The following is a 23689-nucleotide window of genomic DNA, read 5'->3' on the forward strand; positions in this document are numbered from 1 at the left end:
TTGTTGCCGTGGTGAAAAATATTGCCAGTCTATTTTTTATAAGAATAACATTACACACGACTGCCAATGATAATAGCTCAAATGGTATAGTCTCCCCATATTCAATTTAGAGGTTGTGGGTTCGAGTCTCTTATCTTTGGTTAAAAAAAAACAAAAAACATTACAACGAAATTATAATCATTGACTATCGTTGGTTGGCGTAACAAAGGGTGAGAGATTTATTGGGTCGATTAATGCATGGGTCATACAGAGTTGAAAAAAAGAGTGGCATCCATCTCAGATAGTCAGATTGATATACATTTTCTCGACACGTATTTGTCACTGGAGAATGGAGATTACAACTTTACCCCGCAAGAGTCTTGGTCTTTGAACGTAAACGTTGGGTTCATTATTATTCAATTCTGCTTCTTCCGAGAAAGTAACCATGATTCATGACTTGTTCATGATGAGTATGTATATATAATGTGATTGAGTGAGTGGAGTGAAAGCCACAAACAAATCAGATATCATCAATAATATCTATTATATTCCACTGAAAATGAGAATTAGATACCAAAATGTTACTGCATGCGCGCTATTGGTACTTGTGATGGTAATGGCTGAAATTGCAGGCATTTGTGCGAATTCAAGTACTCTCCTCCACTCTCTGTGTGTTGAAAGAGAGAGGCAAGCTCTTGTGAAGTTCAAAGCATCCCTGAATGATTCATCAAACCTGCTTTCCTCCTGGCATGGCCATGACTGCTGCCGATGGAAAGGGATCGGCTGCGACAATGTTACCGGTCACGTTGTCATGCTTGATCTTACCACTCCTTATCTGAAATGCAGGAGATCCGAGGCACAAATTGAATACACGCCGGAAGAATATGATTATGAGGAGGTTATATCAAGTGAATGTAACCCTTTCTTCGATCAATATTTAGAAGCTGGGAATGTTACTTCGTCCCTACTGGAACTGGAATTCTTGACTCATTTGGACTTGACTGGAAATGACTTCTGTTGGAGTCCCATACCGATGTTCATTGGTTCTATGCAACGCCTCAGGTATTTATCCCTCTCTGATGCTGGTTTTGGCGGGAGAATACCCAGCAATCTTGGAAATCTCACCAACCTCCACTTTCTTGATCTGAGTGGGAATGGATTTTCACCAGACAGCAACATCAATTGGATTTCTCAACTGCCATTGCTGGAGCACCTCGACATGAGCTCTATTTACTATGGGTTGCAGGTATTTGTCCTAACTTATTGCTTGGATGGTTAATAATTTGTGGACATGACAAAGTTGCTTCTTGTTCCTCGCTCAGGTTGATATTCTTAATGTCACCATCAGTGCTCCTAACCTTCAAATCCTAACTCTTGCCCACAATAGACTTAATGTATCAAATTTGGATGCTTTCCAAAATGCAACTTCTATTGAATTTTTGGATCTTTCTTGGAACAATTTTGACTCCCTTCCATCCTGGTTTCACAAGTTTGAGAAACTCAAGCATCTTTTTCTTTCATCTAATAACTTCCAAGGTACAATTCCGGATGCTTTACAAAATATGACTAGCATTGAGGTCCTTGACCTTTCTGACAACTCTTTCACTTCAGTTCCATCTTGGTTTGTTGAGTTAAAGAAACTTGTCTATCTCAGTCTTTCAAGTAATAAATTAACATCCATGGAATGTTCCATTTCATCCATTTTAAAAAATATGTGTCACCTGAAAAGTCTATATATAGCAGGAAACAAACTCCGAAAAGAATCCATTGGAAACAATGATTTGTCTACCTGCATTAGACATGATTTGGAGGATCTTGACTTGAGTGAAAATGAATTTAACAATCATTTGCCATCTTGGTTAGGACAACTTGAAAATCTAGGCAACCTTAATCTCCAAAATAATTTTTTCTATGGTCCCATTCCCTCTTCTTTTGGAAAATTACTGAAATTGAAAAGGTTATATCTATCCAACAACAAGTTAGAAGGGGATCTTCCAGATTTTATGGGACAACGTGTAAATTTACAGGTGGTCGATCTTTCAAATAATTCATTTAATGGAACGATTACTCAAAATCTTGAACAACTTGTAAATTTACAATATTTTGATATCTCAAATAATTATCTAACGGGATCCATTCCTTCGAGTCTTGGCCAACTTATAAATCTAACTATCCTTGGTTTGTCAAATAATTATTTAAAAGGGATCATCCCTGCAAGTCTTAACCAACTTGTAAATCTGTCTTTCCTTGATCTTTCAAGGAATAAATTAAATGGGAGAATTTGTATTGATTTTCAAAAACTTGGGGTTCTATCACACTTGGATCTATCTTCAAACAATTTGAATGGACCCATTACAGGGGAAAAAGGTTGGCCTTTGTTTATCCCAGAAATGTGGTATTTGAATCTCTCCCATAATCAGATCAGTGGCTCACTTCCTGAACATATTGGTCATATAATGCCCAAATTGAGGTCCTTGATTCTTGGAAATAACCTCATAAATGGTTCAATTCCAAAATCATTGTGCCAGCTTGATTTGAGAGTCCTGGACCTTTCAAAGAACAGAATATCTGGTGAAATCCCCAATTGTTGGAAGGAGAACGGAGAATGGGAAGAAATAAATTTGTCATCCAACAAACTCACAGGAGCTTTTCCAACCTCATTTGGGAATCTCTCCACTCTGTCATGGTTGCATTTGAACAATAACAGTCTTCATGGAGAATTCCTAGCATCTATGAGAAATTTGCCACAGTTGTTGATTATTGATCTCGGAGAGAATCAACTTTCTGGCACCATCCCATCATGGAGTGCTAACACATTTTCTTCACTACAAATTCTAAGATTGCGGCAAAACAGGTTAAGTGGTAGCATTCCTTCACAGATATGTGAACTCTCATCCATTAAAATCTTGGACCTTTCTCGCAACAATTTAAATGGTTCAATACCTCGCTGCATAGGCAATCTTCGAGGAATGACTCTTGAGGCTCCCGCATTGTCTCCTACTTCATCTGCGGACGAGCTTCACAATTCGTCTCTTGCACAAGAATCTGGTTGGACAACTGAGGATGTGATAGAAGTCATAAAAGGAAGAGAACTTGACTACATAAGAATCTTGAAGCTTGTAGTCATCATGGACTTGTCCGAGAATAATTTGGTTGGCTCCATTCCAAAAGGAATAACATTGCTCAATGGTTTGCATAGCTTGAATCTATCAAACAATCATTTGATTGGAAAGATCCCTAACATGATAGGGGATATGAGATCACTTGAATCCTTTGATGTTTCGAGTAACCAACTCTCGGGTACAATTCCAAGCAGCATGTTAGCTTTAACATCACTAAGTCATTTATATTTGTCGTACAATAACTTCTCTGGACCAATTCCCACAGATAACCAGTTTTTAACTTATGATTCATCGAGTTATGCTGGAAACCCATATCTCTGTGGATTTCCTTTACCCAACAAATGTGGTTATTTACACCAAGTTTATGGGGGAAGTGAATTTGAAGATGAAGACAGCAACTTAGATAAGTTGGAAAAGTGGTTGTTCTACCTTGTCATTGCAATTGGCTTTGCAACTGGGTTTTGGGGAGTTATTGGGACTTTGTGGTTCAAGAAAACTTGGAGGCATGCTTACTTCAGATGGGTGGAAGATTTAGCCGACACGATCTATGTCACAACTGCAATAAGAATGGCAAAATTGAAGAAGTGGATGATGAAGAGAAACCGTGTTGTTGCTTGATCATGTATTCATGTGTGTGTTTTTATTTTTATTTTGAAGAATCAAAGGTGGAAATAAATTAAGGAAAGTGAATGATGTTTGATGCATGTATGAATGTATGTGTTAGAAACAAGAGACTAATTTGGAGAAAGGATAAAGGATTTGTGTATTATTGAATGTTTTCAAGTTGTCTTGAATAATATAATATAGAAGGGTATTTATAGGTGTTAAGAGAATCGAAATAATAAAAACGTAATATCCTATAATAAATATTCAAATATGGTAAATAATACTAATTGATCCTAATTAATCCTAATTATATTCTAACATGAATTTGTAATAGAGATTGTCATTTGATGTTTAATCTCCTGCATAAAACAGAGCAACATATCTAACAAAGTTATAAATTGAAGTTGAGTTTGTAGCTTCCTTATTCACCTCTTTTGATGCAGCAATTTTCTTAAATTCCTTTTAATTTAGTTTTCTCTGAACCTTGATTCAATGCAGCAGTAACCATACCACAACTGTTACGTAACTATACACTTCATTTATGGTTCAATATACTTGCTGGTTACAGAGGGCAGAGGCTATTGATTCAATTTTGTTAGCATTCATTCTATAACAAATAATGTGCAACGGAACACACACCTAATGATCTAATCGAATAAGACTAGTAATTCCAAATGGTCTTATATATCATGTAAAAAAATAATAATGTCAGATGATTCAATTCTCTAGCAATATACTATAGCATTATACATAATTTAGTCATGATGATAGTAAATTATTTGGTTCAATTAAAACACTGATTCTCAGTTGATTGAACATAACAAAGAAGCAATGAGACCTCTTTCTCAGCTCATCACAATCAGTTAGTGAAACAACAATGCTAAAATATAAAGCACGGGGGAGGGGGGCAAAAAAGATAAATGATTCAAGATATGATCAATATAAACAGATTTCAAGAACATAAAACCATTATGAAAAATGCAAAAGTGTGTAATGAGGAAAAAAAAATTAAGAGGAAACTATCAAGACAACTACTAAATTATACACATGCTACATTGCAGCTTTTATAAGACTTAAAAACTGTGTATGAGAATATGCATATTTCTCAAGGTGTATTTAAGTTTCCTTATGGATAAATGTATAAGCTTAAACTCACGGCCCTTGATCTCTGTAGATTACTTTTCAGTAGCTTGATTATGAAAGAGGGATTTTCTTAGTTAAACTTCCGAACTTCTTCCAGACATAGAAAACCACAGAACCCAGCCTCAAAAACTGCCTCCGATACCAAAAAAGAATTTAAAAAACGATTAGAAAGGATCTTTTTTTTATGACCATCCTCCCCTCTAATTTTATTAAAATTCCTAACTTATTCTTACCCTTCTGTTTCCAACTTTAACCCTAATCCAAAAATCCCTAATTTTATCCTAATTTCATTACACCCACCAACAGGAGAAAGAAAAAGAGAAAGGGAGGAGAACAGAAATCAGAGGGGGAGCGATTGAAGAAGAAAGGAAGAAGAAGAAAGGGAGAAGAGGGAAGAGACGATGCCGGCGGGGCTGGGCGCAGCTGTTGCCGTTGCAGAGAAAAGAAGAGACGCACGAGAGAGATTAGAGTGAGATCGCAGACCTTCCATGGAGAAAGAGGAAAGCGCGCGACGGAGAAGAGGAAGGAGGGAGTCCTGTCGTCGTCGTTGTTCCCGTCGCCGCTGCTGCCGTTGATCGAGACCGTCGCCGTCCCGGTTGAGGCCATCGTCGTCACCAAACAGGGCAGAGAAGGAGGGCGCAAACGGGAGAGAGAAAGGGGAGCTCTGCTGGAGCTCTTCGCCGAGATGCTGCTGCCTTCCACCACCGCGAGATAGAGCCAGCCTTCTGTTCTTCTACTGTCATTGCGGTTGCCTCCCTTGCAGATGGAGGAAGTCACCGGAGAAGGGATTGTTCTGTTCTGCTTCTGCTTTTAGTTTTTCATTGATTGCCGGAGTCTATGGGGCCATGAATGTTGCCGCCGGAGTCGTCGAAATTGTTGCCGCCAAGAGCCACCACTGCTATACCTTTACCTTGGTAAAACAAACCCATTCTGTTTGTAATTGACATCTCTTTCTATTCCTGTTCCGCCTTTATCTACCTTACTGTCTCGCTCCATGTTGGTGCCGTCTTTTTTGATTAATTTGCTTTTGATGTTGTTTGTTACGGGATAGAAGCGGTAGCGATGCTGCTGTTGTTGTCGAGATTACATCCGTCACATAGTCGTTGCTGCTGTTTGAATTGAAGTTGCTGCCACTGAGCTCTGGTCATAGTTCATTTTGGACTCTGACAAATCTGCTTAAACCTAACTAAGAATTAAATACTGACCGCTGTCATAAGTTAACTAACTTTCAGCCAAAAACTAACTTACAAAGTTAACTAAATTTGTTTTTTGAAGAAATTAAATAAGAAAAATCATAATCCAGACATACCATTAAGATCTATATTAAAATCAATTATAGATCTATTTAAACTTCTTAAGAAGCTGACTAAGAACAACAATCTCAATCATAAAAGACATTATATCTGAACGATGAGTGACAGATGGAATTATTGGCTTCTCAATGTACTCAAACCGCAATGAGTGGCCATGATCCAGAGAGTAATAAGCAATAAATTTGGTCATTATATGAAGAAATATTATGTACTATATTATGAGTATTGAATAAAACTTTCTTTAATACAATAATTAAGTTACTTTCATTATTTTTATTGCAATTTAAATAACCTTATACGCAATCCTACTAATCTAGCTTTAATAATTAGGATGCAAGTTCTTGGACCTAGAGGATAATAATTTCCTTCTTGGTCTATACTGTTTGTGTTATTGCTCTATGTGGATTTGTATTGTTGTCTCTTCACTCTCTTGTAACTCTCGCGTCCCTTGCTGGGAGCTTGTAAGCTCTGAAGTATATTAAATAAAATTAAACAAAAAACCTTGATTGATTATGTTCATTATTGTTGCCGTGGTGAAAAGAATAAATTATCATCTGTATACATGAAAGATATCAACACTGACAAATATATTCATATAAGAATAAAACGACAATTATACCTACGACTTCTGTGCCAAAAATACCCTAACGGATCCAATGTCCGAGTATTCTTAGCACACGAAAAGCCATCTTCCGCAGTTATAATTGTCGTTTTATTTTTATATGGGTACATTTGTCAGCATCTATATCTTTTATGGGTACAAATAGTAATTTATTCGTGGTGAAAAATATTGCCAGTCTATTTTTTATAAGAATAACGTTACACCACTAATGAATAAATGACCATTTGTACCCATAAAAGATAAAAATACTGACATATGTATCCACACTAAATCAAAACTAAACTTGTACCATGCCCTCTATGTGACAGAAGTATTTTGTCTTTGGAGGGTTGGAATGTTACATAGAGTATTTTTGTCACACATAGGGCATCTTGCGTGGATACAAGTTTAGTTTTGATTTAGTGTGGGTACATATGTTAGTATTTTCATCTTTTATGGATACAAATGGTCATTTATTTCACAACTAATAAAGTTTATTATTTTTTGTTATTATTTGATCAATAATATAGATACACGTATTAAATTCTAAAAAGTATAACTGTATAAGAATAAGATGTTGATTCAAGGTGTGGACTAATATTCAGTGTTATAACTTATAATTGATTATCTTAGGTACGAAGAAATTACAACGAAATTATAATCATTGACTCTCGTTGGTTGGCGTAACAAAGGGTGAGAGAGTTATTGGGTCAATTAATGAATGGGTCATGCAGAGACGAAAAGAAAGAGTGGCATCCATCTCAGATTCGTATACATTTTCTCGAGACGTAGTTGTCATCGGAGACTACGACTTCACTCCACACGCAAGAGTCTTGGTCTTTGAACGTAAACTTTGGGTTCATTATTATTCCATTATGCTTCTTCCTAGAAAGTAACCATGATTCATGACTTGTTCATGATAAGTATGTATATATAATGTGATGGAGTGAGTGGAGTGAAAGGCACTAACAAATTAAATATCATCAATAATATGTTTTATTATATTCCACTGAAAATGGGAATTAGATACCAAAGTGTTACTGCATGCGCACTATTGGTACTTGTGATGGTAATGGCTGAAATTGCAGGCATTTCTGCAAATTCAAGTACTCTCCTCCACTCTCCATGTCTTGAACGAGAGAGGCAAGCTCTTGTGAAGTTCAAAGCATCCCTGACTGATCCATTTAACATGCTTTCCTCCTGGCATGGCCATGACTGTTGCCAATGGGAAGGGATCGGCTGCGACAATGTTACTGGTCATGTTGTCATGCTTGATCTCGCCTCTCCTTACGATCAATATTTAGAAGGTGGGAATGTTAATTCATCGCTGCTGGAACTGGAATACTTGACTCATTTGGACTTGACTGGAAATGAATTCTATGGGAGTCCCATACCGATGTTCATTGGTTCTATGCAATGCCTCAGGTATTTATCACTCTCTGATGCTGGTTTTGGCGGGAAAATACCCAGCAATCTTGGAAATCTTACCAACCTCCACTTTCTTGATCTGAGTTGGAATGAATTTTCAGAAGATAGCAACATCAATTGGATTTCTCAACTGTCATTGCTGGAGCACCTCGACATGAGCTATGCTCAGGTATTTAAACATGCTTCCGTTATCTCTATCTGTTGTCCTAACTTGTTACTTGGATGGTTAATAATTTGTGGACTTGACAAAGCTGCTTCTTGTTCTTCCTCACTCAGGTTAATATTATTAATCTCACCATCATTGCTCCTAAACTTCAATTCCTAAGTCTTGCTGCCAATGGACTTAGTGTGTCAAATTTGGATGCTTTACAAAACCTGACATCTCTTATGCATCTTGATTTTGGTGGGAACAAGCTTACTTCAATTCCATCTTGGTTTGGCAACTTTAAAAAACTTGAGTATCTTGATCTTTCAGGGTGTGGGCTTCATGGTCCAATTCCAAATGCTTTTCAAAATGCAACTTCTATTGAATTATTAAACCTTTCTGAGAATAATTTTGACTCTCTTCCATCTTGGTTTCACAAGTTTGAAAAACTCGAGCATCTTTTTCTTTCATCTAATAGCTTCCATGGTACAATTCCGGATGCTTTACAAAATATGACTAGCATTGAGTTCCTTGACCTTTCTGACAACTCTTTCACTTCAGTTCCATCTTGGTTTGTTGAGTTAAAGAAACTTGTCTATCTCAGTCTTTCAAGTAATAAATTAAGATATATGGAATGTTCCATTTCATCCATTTTAAAAAATATGTGTCACCTGAAAAGGTTATATATAGGAGGAAGCAACCTCCTAACAGAATCCATTGGAAACAATGATTTGTCTACCTGCATTAGACATGATTTGGAGGATCTTGACTTGAGTGAAAATAACTTTAATGATTATTTGCCATCTTGGTTAGGACAACTTGAAAATCTAGGCAATCTCTATCTCCAAGATAATTTTTTCTATGGTCCCATTCCCTCTTCTTTTGGAAAATTACTGAATTTGAAGAATTTATATTTGTCCAACAATACATTAGAAGGGAACCTTCCTAATTTCATGGGACAACTTGTAAATTTACAACATTTTGATGTCTCAAATAATTATTTAGAGGGAATTATTCCTGAAAATCTTGGAAAACTTGTAAATTTACAAGTTCTTGATGTCTCAAATAATTATTTAATGGGATCCATTCCTTCGAGTCTTGGTCAACTAATAAATCTAACGAACCTTGATTTGTCAAATAATTATTTAAAAGGAATCATCCCTACAAGTCTTAACCAACTTGTAAATCTTAATCGGCTTGATCTTTCAAGGAATAAACTAGATGGGAGAATTTGTATTAATTTTCAAAAACTTGGGGTTCTATCATACTTGGATCTATCTTCAAACAATTTGAATGGACCCATTACAGGGGAAGAAAGTTGGCCTTTGTTTATCCCAGAAATGGTGTATTTGAATCTCTCCCATAATCATATCAGTGGCTCACTTCCTGAACATATTGGTCATATAATGCCCTCTTTGGGGGACTTGATCCTTGGAAATAATCTCATAAATGGTTCAATTCCAAAATCATTGTGCCAAGTTGATTTGCATATCCTTGACCTTTCAAAGAACAGACTATCTGGTAAAATCCCCATTTGTTGGAAAGATAACAAAGTATGGGAAGAAATAAATTTGTCATCCAACAAACTCTCAGGGGATGTTCCAAGTTCATTTGGGAATCTTTCCTCTCTAAGATGGTTGCATTTGAACAATAACCGTCTTCATGGAGAGTTTCTAGCATCTATGACAAATTTGCCACATTTATTGATTATGGATCTCGGAGAGAATCAACTTTCTGGCACCATCCCATCATGGAGTGCTAACACATTTTCTTCACTACAAATTCTAAGATTGCAGCAAAACATGCTGAGTGGTAGCATTCCTTCACAGATATGTGAACTATCATCACTTAAAATCTTGGACCTTTCTCGCAACAATTTAAATGGTTCAATACCTCGCTGCATAGGCAATCTTCGAGGAATGACTTCCACTTTGTCTCCTACTTCTCAACCCCACTTTGTACGAGTATTTGAATGGGGTTGGGAAGCTGAGGATGTTATAGAAGCCATGAAAGGAAGAGAACTTGACTACATAAGAAAGCTTGTAGTCATCATGGATTTGTCCCAGAATAATTTGGTTGGCTCCATTCCAAAAGGAATAACATTGCTCAATGGTTTGCATAGCTTGAATCTATCAAACAACCATTTGATCGGAAAGATCCCTTACATGATACGGGATATGACATCACTTGAATCCTTTGACGTTTCAAGTAACCAACTCTCGGGTACAATTCCAAGCAGCATGTTAGATTTAATATTACTAAGTCAGTTAAACTTGTCATACAATAACTTCTCTGGCCCAATTCCTACAGATGACCAGTTTTCAACTTATGATTCATCGAGTTATGCTGGCAACCCATATCTATGTGGATCTCCTCTACCCAACGAATGTGGTCCACATCAAGTTCCTGGGAGCAATGAATTTGAAGATGAAGACAGACCGACCAAAAAAAAAAAGATGAATACAGCAAAGCAGATAGGTTGGAAAAGTGGTTGTTTTACTTTGTTATTGCAATTGGCTTTGCAACTTGGTTTTGGTGAGTTATTGGGACTTTGTGGTTTAATAAAACTTGGAGGCACGCTTACTTCAGATGGGCGGAAGATTTAGCCGACACGATCTATGTCACAACTACAATAAGAAGTGGATGATGATGAGAAGCCTTGTTGCTTGATCATGTATTCATGTGTGTTTTTATTTTTATTTTGAAGAATCAAAGGTGGAAATAAATTAAGGAAAGTGAATGATGTTTGATGCATGTATGAATGTATGTGTATGCATGAATTTGTAATAGAGATTGTCATTTGATGTTTAATCTCCTGAAGAACCTCTGCATAAAACAGAACAACATATCTAACAAAGTTCTAAATTGAAGTTGAGTTTATAGCTCCCTTCTGCAATTCACCTCTTTTGATGCACCACTTTTCTTAAATTCCTTTTAATTTCATTTTCTCTGAACCTTGATTCAATGCAGCAGTAACCATACCACAACTGTTATGTAAGTATACACTTCATTTGTGGTTCAATATACTTCCTGGTTACAGAGGGCAGAGGCTATTGATTCAGTTTTGTTAGCATTCATTCTATAACAAATAATGTGCAAAGGAACACACACCTAATGATCTAATCGAATAAGACTAGTAATTCCTTAAGCTTGTGGAAAGTATATGTGGCCAAAAGGTCTTATATATCATGTAAAAAAATAATAATATGAAAAAATTTCAATTCTTTAGCAATATACTATAGCATTTTGCATAGTTTAGTCTTGATGATAGTAAATTATTTGATTCGATTAAAACATTAACTCACTTGCTTGAACATAACAAAGAAGCAATGAGACCTCTTTCTCAATTCATCACAATCAGTTAGTAGAACAAGAATGCTAAAATATAAACCATGGGGGAGGGGGCAAAAAAGATAAAAGATTCAAGATATGATCAATATAAACAGATTTCAAGAACATAAAACCATAATGAGAAATGCAAAAGTGTGTAATGAGAGAAAAAAAATTAAGAGGAAACTAGCAAGACAACTACTAAATCATACACATGCTACATTGCAGCTTTTATAAGACTATTAAAAACTGTGTATGAGAATATGCATATTTCTCAAGGTGTATTTGGTCTGGGGAAAAATAAGAGCTACATCTTCACTAAGATGATAAAACAAGAGACGATATTTACAAGAGAGATTGTCCATAGTAGAATTTCAATTTTACAAAATAAGTGCTACATATTTACTAAATTACTTGGTTTAAGAGCTCCTGAAGTTCTAATGGATTGTTTAACCATTGGCTCTATAAATATGAGCATCAAGCACTGGGTTTTCTCCATTAATGAGCTCAAAGACACAAACATCTCCAACTTTTAAATCATTCTCAAGACTAAAAGGCCGCCAACCATTCGAGATATAGGCAGCTGCTGCTGCGGGATAACAGAGCAACTTTGCAGGCCACAACTTGCCTTCATACCGTATCTCTACATTCTGCTCCTTGTTTTCAAAATGCTTTATGTAGAAGGAAGCTTTAAAATTCTGCATGATATATAACATTATGTAACAATACCACATAGAAGCTTGCATGATATTTAAGTTTCCTTATGGATAAATGTATAAGCTTAAACTTACAGCCCTTGATCTCTGTAGATTACTTTTCCCTAGCTTGATCATGAAAGAGGGATTTTCTGAGTTGAACTTCTGAGCTTCTTCCAGGCATCGAAAACCACAGGTCCCAGGCTCAAAAACTGGCTCCAATACCATAAAAGGATTTGAAAAACAATTAGAAAGAATCTTACCTTCAGAGTAAGATCTCTATGCATTTAGCCATTAAATTCAAAACATGCTGACTATGAACAACAATCTCTATGCATTTTGCCACAAAAAAAAGATCAGTTGAATCAACAAAAAGTACAAGGATTCGATCATAAAAGAAGCATACCATCCGAACGATGAATGACAGATGGAATTATTGGCATCTCAATGTTTTTCTCTTCAGGTTGACTACCTCCTTCCATATCTCTAGTTTCTGTGGCAATTCTCAATTGCTTGCTTGTAAAAGGCAATGATAATGATAATGGTGTTTTCAATCTTTTCCGCTCTCTGCCCCAACATTCTGGTGGTAGCTCATTCAAAGTCTCAACTGAATCATCGTCGATCCGGTTATTGAAAGGATAGTGTATTTCAAGGCCACTCATGTCAAATATGTGTACCTCAAAACAAGAAGTTCCATTGAACTCAAATCGCAACAAGTGACCATGATCCAGACAGTAATATGCAGCAAATTCTTTCCAACCCTTTTCAAATAAAATGTCACCATCATGCTGAGTCCATTGTACTTTCCATTGAGTGCCATCTGGAGGCTTCAGATACACTGGATTTTTCACACCACCACCATATTTGCTAGTGAACTTGTTTGGTATCTTCTGCAGTGCAAATGAACCTGATGTTAGTAATTATAATAATCAAAACTCATGAGCATACAAGGAAACTAAAGAGTGATGACACATCTCCCTCTATCTATGTCACACTATGTAACTGAGATTAAGAATCAGTTATATTTTTTCAAGTTAGTTAGATGTTAACTACAACTACTAATTAGTCACAAACATTATAGTGTATAAAATTATGTATTGCATTGCATTTCAGCACTTGTGCTATTCACTTTATCTTTTTCATAATCAGCAAAAAATCACCTTCCATGGCTTTCATATGACTCTTGATATTTCCTAATGCTGATCAAGACCAAGAATTCTGATCCAAGTAGTGCTTGTGCATCATACAAAATGTTCAGGAAAAAGAAAAGAAAAGAAAAAGCATGCATGCATGTGTGTGGTTCAGTTACAACATTAAGAGAGAGAGATGCAGATTTTGTATGCACTAACTAAAACTGAAGAAAGAGTGAGAAGAGCAGGTGAATGAAAGAAGCAGCTTACAAGATTTCCATCTTGAAGGCTTTGTCTGAGAATAATCTTAAAGAAACAGATCAAAGTTTTTGGAGGAGAATGCTTGTTTGGTTGGTAGCTACATGAAGCCATGGTTATTTTTTGACACAAGTAACAATTATTGTGTCTGCTACACTTTTTAAGTGGACACTGAAACTATTGGGAGAAAGGATAGGGTTAAAACATATAATAATGCTATTTAGTATGACCACTTCTATTTTAAAACATAAGGTGCATGCTACAGTAAAGATGTCCAAAACTGTCTTCACTTGAAGATGTCACATGTATGCCTTATTTACCTGACATCTGTCTTTAGTGGGCCCGGTGTAAGGTAGCCTCTCTCTCTCATCTGTTGAAGCTGTTGATGCAGCTTTTATCTTTTGTTGGTTAGTTGATATTAATAAACTGAATTTCTCTAATTTCTTGATCAAATAAATGCATGGACACAAGAAGGAGCATTGAACAATCCATTTTGGAAAACTTTTCTTCTGATTTTGCATTTTTCACATTCAAATCCTGTAGTGATGAAAACCACCTAGCATCATTTGCCAGAGCAATATTTAATTCCATAAAACAATTTTTCTGTTCTTAGTATACAGCAAACAATCACATTAAACATCCATTGATTCAATGACAACAATGGAGAATAAAATTCAAGATCTCAGAACATAAGAATGTGTTATAAGCAAATTATATAAGAACAAAAATTACTTATAGAAATACATAATCTACATGAGTCACTACTGAAACCTTCCCATGGGAATATGCTTACATGCATATATCTCATGGGGTGTTTGATTGGAAAGAAATGAGTTGCATTTTCATGGATTAGATTCATAACCTGCAATAATGTCAACAAGGTGATAAAACATGAAACAACACTGAAACTCTTAACCCTATGGATACATCATTGGTACACACAAATAAGGATTGGATAAGGTAGAAGTTTGATTTTACAAAAGAGAAACAAACATTTTCACAAAACAACTTAGTTAAAGAAGTCCTGAAGTTCTAAAAGCTTAACAAACGACCGGCTCTATAAATATGAACATCGAGCACTCGATCTTTTTCATTGACAAGCTCAAAGACACAAACATCTCCAGCCTTTAAATTACTGGCAGCAACAAAAGCTTGCCAACCGGCAGAGATATAGGCAGCAGAAGATGATGGATAATAGAGCAACTTTGCTGCCAACAACTTGTTTCTCAACTTTATATGTATATTCGGCTTCTTCTTTGCAAAATACTTTGTGAAGAAGGGAACTGGTATGACCTGGATCACAAATATTTTCATCATCATCATCAGAACAGAACCACAATTAGTGCAAGTATAACAATAGCAACTTATAAGTTTACAAACAGATGAATGTAAAAGCATAAACTTACAGCAGTTGTTCTTGGTAGATTTGTTTGTGTGATCTTTACCATGAAAGAGGGATTTTCTGACTTGAAATTCCGAGCTGCTTTTAGAGATTGAAAGCCACAGGACCATGACTTGAAAGCTGGCTCCGATTTAATAACACATTCGAAACATTATAAGAAAGAAAGATGTTATGAGTAAGTTGCAAATAAAGGAGTGAAACATTCTTCATATAACTATCAGTTTTAAGAGTTCTTGAAGCTCTAGTGGATTGCCTAACCTTTGGCTCTATAAATATGAGTTTCAAACACCGGATCGTCTCTATCGACGAGCTCAAACACAGTAACATCCCCAGGTTGTAATTTACTTGCTTGAGCAAATTGGAGCCATCCAGAAGAGATAAAGGCAGTAGAATTTTGTCGATAATAGCGCAACTTTGCAGGAAACAACTTCCCCTCAAACCTTATCTTTACTTTCTGCTCCTCATTTTTAAAGTATTTTATGAAAAAGGAAGCTGGAAAATTCTGCATCACAACATATTTTCATCATTATTGTCAGAACAGAATCACAATTTGTGAAATAACAATATGTAACAACATTAACTTACACGGTTTGAACGTATAGCTTGCCTTATCTTGACAATGAAAAAGGGATTTTCAGAGCTGAACTTCTCAGCTTCTTTCAGAGCCTTAAACCCACTGGTCCCAGGAGAGAAATCTGAAACCAATATCATAAAATAAGAAAATGATTAGAACAGATCTTACTCAAGGAACAAGTCAGATACAAGCTATATATATTGGTTTTGGAACAGCTTAGACCCTATTTGATCTCTATTTCCCAAAATTAAACAAATAAAATCAAGAACTCAGTTGCAACACAAAATAAAAGGATCATCCAATCATTAAAAATTAACATACCAAGGAAATCTTGCCGGGAAGATGAAAACACTGGCATTTCAAGGCTTGTATCCTTAGATTGGCTACCTCTTTCAACATCTCTAGATTTTGTAGCACTTCTCAATCGTTTCGTTTTAGAAGGAGTCGATAATGGTGCTACCGACCGCTTCCTTAGATCCCCCCGGACTGGTGATGGGGGCTTATTTAAAATCTCAACACAATCATCATCAGTGTGATCATAGGGAGGATAGTTTATTTCAAGGCAACTCATGTCAAATATGTGTACTTCAAAAAGAGAAGTTTTTTTATAGTCAAACCACAACAAGTGCCCTTGATCTAGAGAGTAATATGCAGCAAACTCTTTCCAACCATTTTCAAATATAATCTCACCATTATGATTAGTCCAATCTATTTTCCATTGAGTGCCGTCTGGAAGCTTAAGATACACTGGATTCGGCACACCACCACCATATATCCTACTGAACTTTCTTGGTATCTTCTGCAATGCCAATGAAACTGTTACTAATAATAAGCATGATTATCAAAACTCACAAACATAACAGAAAATAATGATTAACAAACAGAAACTGATTCCTCCCACTCTATTTGTGTCAATCAACCTCCTAACAACCTTCTAAGAATTTTTCTAACAAGTTTCCCTCTTTTCCTAGCAGCAGCTTTGCTTATTCAGTTACTGCTCTAACTAACTAACTAGACAATGAAACTGCTGTTAAGAAGCACAGTAACAATCAGAACTCAAATGCATGAATGTTTGAGGAGCATGCTATGCTGCTGAGGAACCCTGCAGTGTGTGCTTCTGTTACCTCACAGGGAAAAATCACAAAGAGACAAAGAGACAGTGAAAGATAAGAGGTAGAGGTGATGAAAATGCTTACAAGAGTTCCAGCTTGGAGACTTTTACTGAGAAGAATCTTGAAGAAGCTGATCACAGTGGAAGGAGACTTGTTCTTTGGTTGGAAGCTAGTTGAAGCCATGGAAAGAAGTTCTTGATTACTGTGTCTCTCAGGTAAGAAGACAACATGTGAAGAATGCCCAAAAAGAAAGAAAAAGATGAAAATGCTTATTTCCTAAGGGTAAGATGGTAATTTAAGTAACATGTAGAGATGGTACGCAATAATTGATGACATTGAAACTCACCTATTTACAGAACCTTTAGCAGAGAGAGTTACAACATTTTTCAATAAAAATTCATGTGACATATTCAAATTTCAAGGAATATATTATTATATAGAAATTGGCATGTTAACCTTTGGAAAGATGAAAATGTACATAGTTCGGTAAAACTGAATTTGTCCTTAGATTTGGTCTTAAATATGGATAGGGTCTATTTTTTAGACTTTAACTTAGTTTTAAATCCGATAAAATTTAAACTTTTTTTTGCTATAATTATACTGAATCTAAATTGGATAAAAATTGTACTTTTAAAATTTTAACAATAATTTATAAAGTAATTTATTGATAAAAAATATATAAATAAATAAATAAACTAAAAAAATAATGATAATTAATTTTATTATATTAGTTAATTAGTTGATAATTAAATTACAAATTAATTTTTTAATTAAATACACCTTAAATTATTAGTAATTTTTTAATTATTTAAGATAAAAATTAGGTGAGTTTTTCTAGAAAGAAAAAAATTTCTACACCTATAGATATGTGTTGGCTCATTGGAGAGTTTGACAAGTGTTTAAAGAAGGAGACAAAGTTTATACTCTTTGTAGGAATGATATAAAAAAATTCTCTTTTTTATATAGAATTTAAGTGAGTAATTATTTTTATTATGACTAATTATGTTGACATAATAATAGACCTCATCATAAATTGGATTTCTGTTTTATTATTGTTCGAAAAATAACGACTCAGTTTAAGCTATTAACCATTTAATCTAAATTTATTTTTTATTTACAAAATATATAGTAAATTATTTTATATGGCAATATTGTTTAAAAATAAAGGGTTGTATGATATCTAATAAAAAAAATATTTGTGTCATAAGTTTTATATTATTAAATTGTCTTAAAAGTATGTTTACCGTCACAAAATTTAAAAATTGTAAATAACAATATAATAAATAATATTTTTCATTGTTAACTTTTAATTTAATTAAACGTATTTAGTGAATTTAGATGCTAGCAAAAATTAGTGTAATTTATTTTATTTTAATAATAAAAAGATCATTAAGTATGTATTGCTCATAATATAAAAAAAATTAATTACAAATGGATATTGTTAGTATGACTAATTATGTAATATGTGAGTCATATTTCTGGAATACATTATAATTGTATTTTGGCTTACAATATAACACAATGAATATATTTTTTATTTGGAGCTTATTTATTCCATTGATTTCTATAATTTTATGAAATTTTTAATTAAATTTTTATATTTTTTTTAATCGAGTCTTTGTTCTAAAGTTTTTTTAATTGAGTCTTTGTTCTAAAGTTTTTTTAATTGAGTCTCTATACGGTAAAAAAGGACCTAATTAAAAAAAATTAATACAGAAACCAAATTAAAAAAATATAAAGACCTAATTGAAAATTTTACAAAATTATAGAAACCAACAAAATAATTAAACTTTTATTTGGATTTAACAAAGTTTACTATAATAGTAATAACAATAATAAATATGGATTAAAAATAAAAATAATAAGTTAGTTTATTAAAAGATTAAAATGATTCAAAGTTCAAACAAAATAAAATATATAAACTGAAGCCTTTTATTGTAGTTGTTAAAGATCGATAAAAAAATAATATTGTGGTGAGGTTTATCATCTTACTAAATTTAATATAATTTTGTGGTGAGGTTTATCATCTTACTAAATTTAATTTTAATTAGTATAATTAGTCAATCAAAATTTTGACCTAACCACTTGCAGAAAAAACAAGGCCCTTGTACTTCTCCTGCAAAGAGTACAGATTTTGTCCCCCTTTAAACACTTGTCAAGCTCTCCAATGAACCAACACATATCTATAGGTATAAAAAATTTTTTCTTTCTACACCATAGAACTCACCTAAAAATTATTAGCAAGTGTTGAGAGTTCGAATTTCATCTCGTATGTGTAGTAACACATTAGCCGATTGCAGATTCTTAAATGAAATTTAAATTTATAATGGAATAATACTTAACATGTTGGGGATTGTAGGAAGCCAAAAAAAAAATATATCATCTATACCTAAATTTTATTATATTTTTGCCCCCGCTATAAAATTTTTCTGGGTCCGTCACTGCTTATAATTAATATAATATAATATTAGAATTAATTTAAAATATATATACCTCTTTTTAATTCTCTTAGGGTGCACATAAGTCGGATAAAATCAGGTTCGCTTTAACTCATATCCGGCCCTAAATAATAACGGAGTATTTTTTGAGACTCGTATCCGAACCTAGACCCGTTAAAATCACACCAAACTAACTTCCAAAATATTTGGATCCAGACCGAATCTTTGAGTCGGATCGAGCCATGTGCATCCTACTTTCGACCTCAACAATTGAAGTATTCTATTCTATTCCACTTACACACCACTACTACTACTATTACAAGTCAAATCTCACATCTTTGACTTCAGTACCCAATGAAGTCCTTTTCTTCATGATTATACTCTAAAAGAATCTCTTCAAGATGAGAAGCTTGTAAACACTTTCGTTCTTATGTAAGTAGCATCTTCATTTATTTATTAGTTAAGTGTTTAACTAAGGATGCTAACACTAAATTTTTGGTGCTAGGAAATATGGTGCTAGTGTGCCAATTCCAGTGTTTCTCAAGCCTACAAATGGCACCAAATGGAATTGTTCAGTGCATGATGATGAGATTCTGTTTGAAAATTATGGAAAGAGTTTGCTGCATATTACTCTCTGGATCATGGTCATTTCAGGACTAGGTTGAATTTGCAAAATCATTTAGTACTGACAATTCCATTCTTATTATTCAGATCTTATGAATGGAACCAGATAACAATAACATAAACCATGCATGAGCACTAGAAGAAAGTTTGATAAGCAATTTATTTATGATCACAATGACTAAAACAAACATATAAAATGTGCAGTTTTTGTGTGTGTCACTACTCACTACTGAAAACTTCCCATACTGTCACTACTCACTACTAAAAATTTGAGTGACATATCTCCCAAACATACCATTTTATTATTGGTCACACAAAACAGCAACATTGTCAACAAGGATACTAAACAAAACACAAAATTAAATTGGATATGGTAGAAGGTTCATCCAAAAAAAGGAGCTAAACAATATCAGAAAATTTCTTGGTTAAATAGCCCCTGAAGTCCAGGTTACTTAACCATCTGCTCTATAAATTCGACATTCGAGCAATGCATCTTTTCCATTGACGAGCTCAAGGATACAAACATCTCCAGCTTTTAAATTATTGTCAAGAGTGAAATCCAGCCAACCGCAGGAGATATAGGCACTACCCGGATAACACAGCAACTTTGCAGGCCACAACTTGCTATCAAATCTTATCACTACATATGGCTCCTTCTTTTTGAAATACTTGTTGAAGAAGGAAACTGGCACTTTCTGCAGCATGATTATTTTTATCTTCATTGTCATAACAAAATCACAATTTCTGGAAGTATAACAATAGAAATCATATAAGTTTCTACATGGATATGAACATAAACTTACAGCCCTTGATTTTGATAGATCACTTTCTGTTATCTTGATCACGAAAGAGGGATTTTGTGCCTCGGAGTTCTTAGATTCTTTTGGACTTTTGGACTTCTTAGCTTCTTTCTGAGATTGAATCCCAGAGCTCTGAGGCTGGAAAGCTGGCACCAGCTCCACAAAAGATTAGAAATATTATTAGAATGAATCCTATACATGATTAGAAATGATGTGGTTAAATCTAAAGAAGAAGTAAATAATAACAGCTAAGCTAACAACCATTATTTGTATTAAAATTAGTTCTAACTCTGCTTAAACTTCAAAAACACTGCCTAAGAACACCAATGTCTATGCATCAGCCACAAAAGCAGAAAGAAAATCACTTGATTGACAAATGGCATATGAAGTTATTCGCATCACACGACCGTATCATCAAGATATTTTAAATGGAACCAGAATTCAAAAACACAATTATTGCTCCAAGGCTTCTTTTTGTACACTCAAACAAGGAATGAGTACAACAGGTTTTCATTATTAGAAAAGGTGAATGACACATTCTTCACAAACTATTAGTTTTAAAAGCTCTTGAAGTTCTAGCGAATTGCCTAACCTTGGGCTCTATAAATATGAACATCAAGCACTGGATCTTCTCTTTCGATGAGCTCAAAAATAGTAACATCCCCAGGTTGTAGTGTACTTGTTCGAACGAAAAGACCCCAACCGGAAGAGATAATGGCCTGAGAATTATATGGATAACAGCGCAGCTTTGCAGGAATCAATATCTTCTGAAACCTTATCTGTACATTCTGCTCCTTTTCAGAATACTTTCTGAAAAAGGAAGCTTGGAAATTCTGCAACACAGCATATTCTCATCATTATCATCAGACAGAATCCCAATTTGTAAAATCACAATAATAACATGTAAAAAGTAAAAACATAAACTTACAACAGTTGGTCTTGATACATTGCTTTGCCTTGCCTTGACTATGAAAAAGGGATTTTCTGATTTGAATTTCAGTGCTTCATTCAGAGCATGAAACCCACTGGTCCCAGGATAGAAATCTGAATCCACCAGTATCATAAAACACAAAATGGTTAAGGATTTAAGAACAGAACAAGGCCTATTTTGTACCTATTTCACAAAACTAACAAAAGAAATTAGAAAAACTAGATACATACCATTCACATATGGCAATTTCTTAAGCTGTGTCTCTTCGGATTGGCTATCCAATTGGTTATCTTCTTCACTATCTTCCAAATCTATAGTTTCAACAGTAAATTTCACTCTTTTACCTCTAGAAGGAGATGATGGCTTCGGTGCTGCATTCGCCTTTTCCTTTGGCTGCGGCTGTTCATTCAAGATCCCAGCCAAGTTACCATCATTGATGAGGTCCTTGGAAGGATACTCTATCTCAAGGCAACTCATGTCGAATATTTGTACTTCCATTTTAGAAGTTCCGTTGTACTCAAACCACAACAAATGGCCATTTTCGAGAGAGTAATATGCAGCAAACTCTCTCCAGCCCTTTTCAAACTGAATCTCACCATCTTGATTAGTCCAATCTATTCTCCATTCAGTGTCATCTGCAGGCTTCAGATACACTGGATTCGGAAAACCATTACCATACTTCTTACTAAACTTGTTTGGTAGCTTCTGCATGCCAATGAAACAGTTCTTAGTTAACCATAACTAATTTTTTTCCCTTCTTTCCTAACAGCAGCTTTGCTGATTCAGCAACTGTTCTAACCAATTAACTAACTAACTAACTAATCAATGGAACTATTGTTTGTAAGCATAATAAATTAATAACAATCAAAACTCAGAAGCATGCTATTCTGCATGTGTTTTCTGTTACCTCAGGAACAATCACGGTAGGGGTAGCAAAACGGGTCGAACCCGTCGGGTCGATCCGCTAAACCCGCTTAAAAGGCGGGTCGGACCAGGATTTGGAGCCCGCTAAATTTAAAAAATTCGTCAAACCTGCACCGCCAAATTGGCGGGTTTTGGCGGCGTGGGGTGGGCCGGTCCGCCGGGCTGAATATTTTTATTCTTTTTTTTATTAAATAAAATAGTGATTACTATTATAAAAATAATTATAGAATTTTCAAACACTTTTTTTTATTCTTCTTTTAGTTATTAACTTTATTTATTTTATTTTACAATTTTGTATATTTGTTTAAATTATGTGACTTATTTTTTAAAATAAAGATGGTTTTATTGACAAATATTATTTTGAACAATTTTATTGAAGTTAAAAATTTAAAAAAATAATAATAAAAAAATTATATTATAATTTAACTATTTTTTATTTATGAACGGATCTAGACGGGGTGGGGCGGAGCGGGCCGGCCCACTTTGCCACCCGGAAAGAAAATTGGTATGAATTAAATAATATTTTAAGAAAAGAGGATATGAAAGTGAAGAAAATGCTCACTCACAAGAATTCCATTTTGAAGGCTTTCTGTGAGAACAATCATGAAGAAACTGATCACAGTTGAAGGAGAATGGTGATTGTGTTGGAAGCTAGAGGAAGCCATGGATGTTGTTGTTGTAACTAACACACACACACAGAGTCACAGTCAGAGTCACAAAGCACTGTGTCACTCTGGTAAGAACTAAGAACACAATTTATAAAAAATCAGAAGGGTAAGACCGTAATTTCATTTACTTTGTAAAGTTGGAATGCAATTAAATTCACCTTCTCTCATCAATAAATTGTTGTCAACTTAGTTAATGAAAATAAGGCTTAATATAAGTATCTATGACGTGCAACACGACGCCATCCATGACTTGCATGCAATGCAGTCCTTTTCTTCAGGATTATACTCTCAAAAATTCAAAAACTCTTCAACATGGGAAGCATGTAACTTGTAAGCGTGTTTCTTGCATGATCAGCGTCTTCATTTTTCTCGTTAAAATAAGACTTTTTTTTTTATAGAATTTTTATACTATTAAGTTGTTAAAAAAATTAGTGTTATTGGTAAAATTTTAGTAATAAAAATAAAA

The 23689-nt window shown here is 34.5% G+C and overlaps 5 protein-coding genes across 8 annotated transcripts in view; 2 read left to right on the forward strand and 3 right to left on the reverse strand.

The window, feature by feature from the left end:
• Positions 1-473: 473 nt before the first annotated feature.
• LOC107471800 (receptor-like protein EIX1) lies at positions 474-3859 on the forward strand. The gene is made up of 2 exons (XM_021133448.2): positions 474-1225; positions 1302-3859. The coding sequence occupies exons 1-2, from the start codon at positions 539-541 to the stop codon at positions 3717-3719; spliced, it is 3105 nt and encodes a 1034-aa protein (XP_020989107.1). The 5' UTR covers positions 474-538; the 3' UTR covers positions 3720-3859.
• Positions 3860-5114: 1255 nt separating this feature from the next.
• Positions 5115-11148, forward strand: LOC110277004 (receptor-like protein 52). The gene is given in 5 exon segments (XM_021134141.2): positions 5115-5764; positions 7398-8361; positions 8469-10782; positions 10785-10946; positions 10949-11148. Coding segments are annotated over 4 exon segments (3117 nt in total). The 5' UTR covers positions 5115-5764; positions 7398-7779; the 3' UTR covers positions 11008-11148.
• A 679-nt stretch (positions 11149-11827) lies between these two features.
• On the reverse strand, positions 11828-14658 carry LOC110272500 (B3 domain-containing transcription factor VRN1). 2 transcript variants are annotated; one of them, XM_052254869.1, is made up of 5 exons: positions 14544-14658; positions 14071-14287; positions 12769-13252; positions 12459-12574; positions 11828-12365 (listed from the first exon to the last, which is right to left on the reverse strand). In XM_052254869.1, the coding sequence occupies exons 2-5, from the start codon at positions 14269-14271 to the stop codon at positions 12117-12119; spliced, it is 1050 nt and encodes a 349-aa protein (XP_052110829.1). In that variant the 5' UTR covers positions 14272-14287; positions 14544-14658; the 3' UTR covers positions 11828-12116. The 2 variants fall into 2 exon arrangements, with proteins under 2 accessions (XP_052110829.1, XP_052110830.1); XM_052254870.1 differs by lacking the exons at positions 14071-14287; positions 14544-14658 and adding an exon at positions 13763-14039 and having other exon boundaries at positions 11830-12365.
• Positions 14585-17173, reverse strand: LOC107471955 (B3 domain-containing protein Os12g0591400). Of its 2 annotated transcripts, none has more exons than XM_052254868.1 (6): positions 16923-17173; positions 16048-16522; positions 15738-15847; positions 15411-15654; positions 15157-15272; positions 14585-15043 (listed from the first exon to the last, which is right to left on the reverse strand). In XM_052254868.1, exons 1-6 carry the CDS (start codon positions 17019-17021, stop codon positions 14783-14785), a joined length of 1305 nt encoding a protein of 434 aa, XP_052110828.1. In that variant the 5' UTR covers positions 17022-17173; the 3' UTR covers positions 14585-14782. The 2 variants fall into 2 exon arrangements, with proteins under 2 accessions (XP_052110828.1, XP_015946997.1); XM_016091511.3 differs by having other exon boundaries at positions 16048-16525; positions 16923-17167.
• A 2880-nt stretch (positions 17174-20053) lies between these two features.
• The window catches only part of LOC107471605 (B3 domain-containing transcription factor VRN1), a 6183-nt gene continuing 2547 nt past the window's right edge, over positions 20054-23689 (reverse strand). The window contains exons 1-6 of one of the 2 annotated variants that reach the window (XM_021133451.2): positions 23122-23231; positions 21862-22336; positions 21629-21744; positions 21293-21533; positions 20704-20846; positions 20054-20595 (exon numbers count right to left, since the gene is read on the reverse strand). In XM_021133451.2, coding sequence (XP_020989110.1) covers positions 20353-20595; positions 20704-20846; positions 21293-21533; positions 21629-21744; positions 21862-22336; positions 23122-23220 — 1317 coding nt within the window. In that variant the 5' untranslated portion in view covers positions 23221-23231 and the 3' untranslated portion in view covers positions 20054-20352. Of the gene's footprint in view, positions 20596-20703; positions 20847-21292; positions 21534-21628; positions 21745-21861; positions 22337-23121; positions 23232-23689 lie in introns of those variants that run through there. The other variant, XM_052255494.1, reaches the window with a different exon arrangement.

This window comes from Arachis duranensis, chromosome 10 (genome assembly GCF_000817695.3).
Source record: "Arachis duranensis cultivar V14167 chromosome 10, aradu.V14167.gnm2.J7QH, whole genome shotgun sequence".
NCBI lineage: Eukaryota > Viridiplantae > Streptophyta > Magnoliopsida > Fabales > Fabaceae > Arachis > Arachis duranensis.

Excerpts from the sequence above, each read along its gene's own strand:
- LOC107471800 (XM_021133448.2), top strand. The coding sequence starts at position 539 with ATGAGAATTAGATACCAAAATGTTACTGCATGCGCGCTATTGGTACTT. Across the intron at positions 1,226-1,301 it reads CTATTTACTATGGGTTGCAG|GTTGATATTCTTAATGTCAC; the intron begins GTATTTGTCCTA and ends TTCCTCGCTCAG.
- LOC110272500 (XM_052254869.1), bottom strand. The coding sequence starts at position 14,271 with ATGCAAAATCAGAAGAAAAGTTTTCCAAAATGGATTGTTCAATGCTCC. Across the intron at positions 13,253-14,070 it reads CCACTAAAGACAGATGTCAG|AAGATACCAAACAAGTTCAC; the intron begins GTAAATAAGGCA and ends TTTGCACTGCAG. Across the intron at positions 12,366-12,458 it reads ATCTACAGAGATCAAGGGCT|AATTTTAAAGCTTCCTTCTA; the intron begins GTAAGTTTAAGC and ends TATATCATGCAG.
- LOC107471955 (XM_016091511.3), bottom strand. The coding sequence starts at position 17,021 with ATGGCTTCAACTAGCTTCCAACCAAAGAACAAGTCTCCTTCCACTGTG. Across the intron at positions 15,848-16,047 it reads TTCCCGGCAAGATTTCCTTG|ATTTCTCTCCTGGGACCAGT; the intron begins GTATGTTAATTT and ends TATTGGTTTCAG. Across the intron at positions 15,273-15,410 it reads TCATATTTATAGAGCCAAAG|CTTTCAAGTCATGGTCCTGT; the intron begins GTTAGGCAATCC and ends AATCGGAGCCAG.